The sequence below is a fragment of the Drosophila grimshawi genome, unplaced genomic scaffold, assembly GCF_018153295.1.
Source record: "Drosophila grimshawi isolate 15287-2541.00 unplaced genomic scaffold, ASM1815329v1 contig_848, whole genome shotgun sequence".
Classification (NCBI taxonomy): Eukaryota; Metazoa; Arthropoda; class Insecta; order Diptera; family Drosophilidae; genus Drosophila; species Drosophila grimshawi.
Genome location: NW_025063692.1, coordinates 21,294,975 through 21,300,000, shown reverse-complemented (window position 1 = coordinate 21,300,000; position 5,026 = coordinate 21,294,975). Strand labels below are relative to the sequence as shown.

General features: G+C 41.7%; 1 protein-coding gene across 5 annotated transcripts in view; it reads left to right on the top strand.

The window, feature by feature from the left end:
- Nucleotides 1-4,787, top strand: part of LOC6565465 — a 7,027-nt gene extending 2,240 nt beyond the window's left edge. The window contains exons 1-5 of one of the 5 annotated variants that reach the window (XM_032737978.1): nt 1-64; nt 1,668-2,056; nt 2,179-2,305; nt 2,902-4,257; nt 4,408-4,787. The exon at nt 1-64 is cut by the window's left edge and continues 79 nt beyond it. In XM_032737978.1, coding sequence (XP_032593869.1) covers nt 1,736-2,056; nt 2,179-2,305; nt 2,902-4,257; nt 4,408-4,550 — 1,947 coding nt within the window. In that variant the 5' untranslated portion in view covers nt 1-64; nt 1,668-1,735 and the 3' untranslated portion in view covers nt 4,551-4,787. Of the gene's footprint in view, nt 142-704; nt 942-1,531; nt 2,057-2,178; nt 2,306-2,901; nt 4,258-4,407 lie in introns of those variants that run through there. The other 4 variants (XM_032737976.2, XM_032737979.1, XM_001991253.2 and 1 more) reach the window with 4 other exon arrangements.
- Nucleotides 4,788-5,026: the final 239 nt, after the last annotated feature.

Genomic DNA, 5,026 nt, shown 5'->3' with positions numbered 1-5,026 from the left:
TTCCACTCCCATAATCCGTATTCCATATTCCATATTCAATATTCCGTATTCCCATAAGAAAGTGGTGCGATTGAAGTTAACGATATATATATACATATATACATGTGAATTTGTTGATAATACTGCTCGATATGAACGCGGGTAAAATTTGACCGTTAACAAGCCGATAAAGATGTGGCTGAGGTGCAGGTGGAGGTGGAGGTGGAGGTGGAGGTGGAGGTGGAGGAGCCAAAGAGGTGTGGGCAATTTGAAAGTGGGAACTGTTTCTGGCTTATCAACGCGAGCCAATTTCAAATGTTCGATTTTGTCGCTGCTTGTTGTTTTTGTTGTTGCTTGGTTTTCTTATACGAAAAGCGGAAGATAGCTTTGACTCGATATCGCCGTGAATGGCATTTATGAGTGTATATGTGTGCATATATATGGGGGCTTATATTGCGGGGGCCTCAAAGTCGAATCACTATAGTCGATAAAAAAAAATAAAAGAATTCGGGGGATAAACTTGCCTTTTTGGTGATAACAACAAGAACGACGGCAATTAAAGACTTCTTTTTCTTCCTCTTCCTCTTCATCTTTTTTTTTTTTTTTTTTTTTTTTTTGGATATTTGTATATAATGAGTGTTACTTTTGCTGCCGTCACGTTCTCAGATTAAAACCAAAACCAAAAAAAAAAAGGGAGCAGGCCACATAGCATTTGTGTTCAGTTCGATCAGAGGCCACGTTGAGTTCGGTTTGTTTGCTCCGAGCACTGTAATTATTATTGTCGATTGATAAAAAAAAAAAAAACGACCAAAAGCAGTGTGCCAAGTGCTACAATTTATAAACTATAATTGACTATTTGAAGCAGATAAAATAATAACACGAAATGCTATTAAGTAACGCAATTGGTTGACTAAACTGAGTTGAATAAACAACAGTTTGAATAAACTCCGTTCCCAACTCCTGTTAGTTCTATTAATAATCATAATCATAATCATAATCAGAATAATAATAATAATGTCATTATTCGAATGCTATTTGTGGAGATACAATGGGGATGGCATTTAATCTTATCAGTGCAGATTTTTTGTGTGAACTAACAAAAGCCAATGAAGCTTTTAATTAATAATGTGTCGATTTATTTTTATAAGCTTATCTTGGCTTGTTGAAGTGTTTCTACTTTTTGCACTAACATAATCCCCAAACGTAGCCTATTATTTGCAGTTCGCCAGTGAGATATGGATAGAATTATATCAATTATTATTCTATTAACATTCGTGCAGGAACTAGGGCTGATGGAACAGCTATAGGCTCAGAAGGGGGCGCAATAGATCGAGTAGGTCCAGCCCCGCCCCTCCCATCCCATAATAATAATAATTAGCATACATATTGCAATAGGAAAAAGTATGCCCCATTGCCAAAACTCTCCTCTCTCTCTCTCTCTTCTTGATCATTTCAATTTTATATTTAATACTTTGAATATGGGCGATCTGTCTGCCTGTCTGTCTAAACGAGACAGTCACAATGACTGGCACATTAGATTGTTATGTGTTTACTGTGTTTACTGTGTTTGACAGTCAGTTCGACCTTTTGACCATCAAATATGGCGACTTACTAAATTTGCTGTAGACTTGGCTTTGCTTTGCGTTCAATGTGCTCCGCCTATGTTATCAATCTTTAACCTGTTGCAGACTCTAGGCACCAGTCAAGATCAGTGACCACCCAGTGATGCAACAATATTAAAACCTTGCCATTAACGATGACTGATTACAAAACTGGCAGCAGCAGCAGCCCGGCCAGCTATTACAACAACAACATCAACATCAGCAGCAACAATAACAGCGGCATACTAAAAACGCCCAAGGAGCCAACAGAGACCCAGCAACAACAATCAAAGTATGACGAACAGCCACCCAAGCAGACAACAACAACAACAACAACAACAACAGCAGAACGAGGCGGAGGTGGAGGAGATGCCATAAAAAAGAAGCGACGGGATAAGAGCGACTTGGGCGATGATTTTGTGGCGCCCGATGGCGGCTGGGGTTGGTTGGTGGCCATCGCCAGCGGCGTCAATATTGTATGTATACAGATCAAAGATCACAGATCAGAACTCAGTTCTCAGATGAGATGATTGGCAGCACGATACCAGCCATCCATTTATCACATTGTACTGATTATGTGTATTTATTTGCTTTGCAGCTTGTCACTTTCGCATTGGCCCAACAGTTTGGCATCATCTTTCGCAGCCACTTCACAAATTTGGGACTCAGCAGCTCCGAGCTGACCACCATTATCAACACACAGATCGCTGTCTCTGCCTTCACAGGTGAGTTTTCAAATCGCAACGAATCCGCCCATCAACATCAACAAAACCAACTTCAATAGTAAAGAGAAATGAATGTGGCTAGATATGTTAAAGTAACCCGATCTTGATAATTGAATTAACCAGTGAGTTGGGTAATTTGGTTAAGAATAAGAACTCATCGTTCCTATGGCAGCCATATATACATATATATATATATCTATAAAGTGGACGTGGCTATAGTGATTCTGAACCCTTCAAAACTAAGAATTAACCAGCAACTAAAAGCAACTCAAGATTAAATTTATATTTTCTGATTCTAAACACTTTTGAAAATGCCTTTTGATATTTTTCCAAGAAATGATCGATAAATATAAATGAAACTAGAATTATTTATCAAATTGAATTGAAGCCAACTCCAGTTGATAAATAAGACGAAATGCATATAAATAGATGTCCTTAATGAATCTCAAATATTACTATGAAATTGTTAATTTGAATAGATTTCAATGCCAGATTGTAAACATATATATAAAGTTACTTTCTGAAATTAATAATACTTTGTTTATAATATTAATTGCCAAGTCCTGGTTTTTTTTGTTGTTGTCCACTTGTGTCAGGTCTGCTCAATGGTCCCCTGTTCCGTCGGTACACGTATCGAGTGGTGGCACTGGTTGGCTCTGTGCTGACCTTTGTGGGTCTGTTCTGGATGGCGTTTGCTGACACCTTCACCACATACCTGTTGAGCTTCTCGATTTTCTATGGGTTTGGACGTGGACTGACGGTGTCTGCCTCCTCGCTGGCTGTCAACACATATTTCAAGGTGAAGCGACGCACGGCAACCGCATATCAGTTTGGTGTTGCCGGTCTGGGGCCGATAGTGTGCCCCTATTTTGCCACCTACATGCTGAAAGAGTTTGGCGTCCAGGGCACAACGATGCTGTTCGCTGGCGCCTCGCTGCACACGATCGCCTGCTCGCTGATCTATCAGCCGGTCAAGTGGCATGTGGTGAAGCGGGACAGGGATGCGGAGGCGTTGCAGCCACCAAAGACACAGGCGCTCTTGGAGGAAGAGGACGATGATATCATCAAGCATGTCGTTGAGCCAGAGACACCGGTGTTGCCACGTGCCAACGATGGCTGGTTTGGATCGCGTGCCTCGCTCAACAGCGCCGGCACACGTAATCGATTCAACACTTGGGACAAACAGCAGGCAGCTGAACATGGCCCACATGCCCACATGGAGCTGAGGCGTCTCAGTAGTCGCGACTCTGGCGGCCGGAAGCAGCGCAGCATCTCTGTCAGCCACAGCATCAAGGAGGAGTCACATTCCCTGGCGAACGACGACATGTCTGATTATGAATATGAGAAGCAGCCGGCCGACAAACCGGAACAGCAGCCATTAAACACATATCCACTGCTGACGGCGAAGGCCCAACAACAGTTGGAGGATGAGCGGGAGATGAGCCGACGCAAGAAGTTGTCATTTTTCCAGAAGATTGTCATCTTCTTCGATCTGGATCTGTTGCGGGACATTACCTACGTGAATCTGGCCGTTGGCATCACACTGATTAACTTTGTGGAAATCAATTTTGCCATTCTGACACCGTTCATACTCAGTGATTTGGGCTTCAAACCCAATGAGATTGCATTTGCGATGTCGCTGCTGGGATTCTTTGATTTGGTTATACGCTTCCTGATACCGCTGATCACCGCCAAGTTCAATTGCAGCAATCGCACCTTCTTTGTGATTGGCATACTTGGCATGTGCTTTGGCCGCGTCCTGCTCTCGATGACCACCAACTTCACTGTGATGGCGGCCATCTTTCTCTGGCTGGGCTTGAATAAGGCCTTCCGCACCGTCTTCTGGTCCTTGATCATACCCAGCCATGTGCCACTGAAACGTTTACCCGCCGCCGCCGGACTTCAGCTGCTGATGTCTGGTACATTTTCGATGGCATTCGGGCCCGTAATCGGTGAGTGATTGACAATGATTTGCTTTCATCTCTGTTCGTTCTATTTTTCCCCTTTATTTATTTGCATGTTTTATTGTTTTCTTATTTACTAACAATATCAATATTTTAACATACACACACACACACACACGCACATCCCTCCCCAACCAGGTCTGATACGGGATGGAACCAGCTATGCCTTCACCCTCAACTGCTTAAATGCGCTCTGCGTAATGGCGATTGCCCTTTGGTATCTGGAGGATTGCATCCGTGCCAGACGCCGCAAATCAGGAAGTCCGCCAACCAACACGTAACCCCTCCAACCCATCCACATAGCGTCGTTTAGTGTTTTTTTTTTTTTTTTGATTTGAGTTCATATTATTATTATTATGAATCATATATGTGTGTGTGTTCTTTTTTTATCGTTGTATTTTCTTGTATAATGTAATGTTTGTACATTTTTGTATATAATTGAATTGATATGTAGCAAATTATGTTTAATAATTATAATAACTGTTAACAATATGCGTAAGCTATCCAATTTTGAAAAACCGATTTTATTTTATTGTGTTGCATTGAATTGAATTGAATTGAATTGAATTGTATGGTTGAAGTTTAAACTTCGATACTGCCGCGTGCGCCAATCAATTTACAATTGATTTATTCACTCACAATTGATGCTGATACCCTACCATACCTAGTCCGCCAGAGTATTGCGGCAACTTAGAACACCTTGTAACACTACTGATGGACTGCCAAAAACTCGGCATTTCACATATCAATTATATGG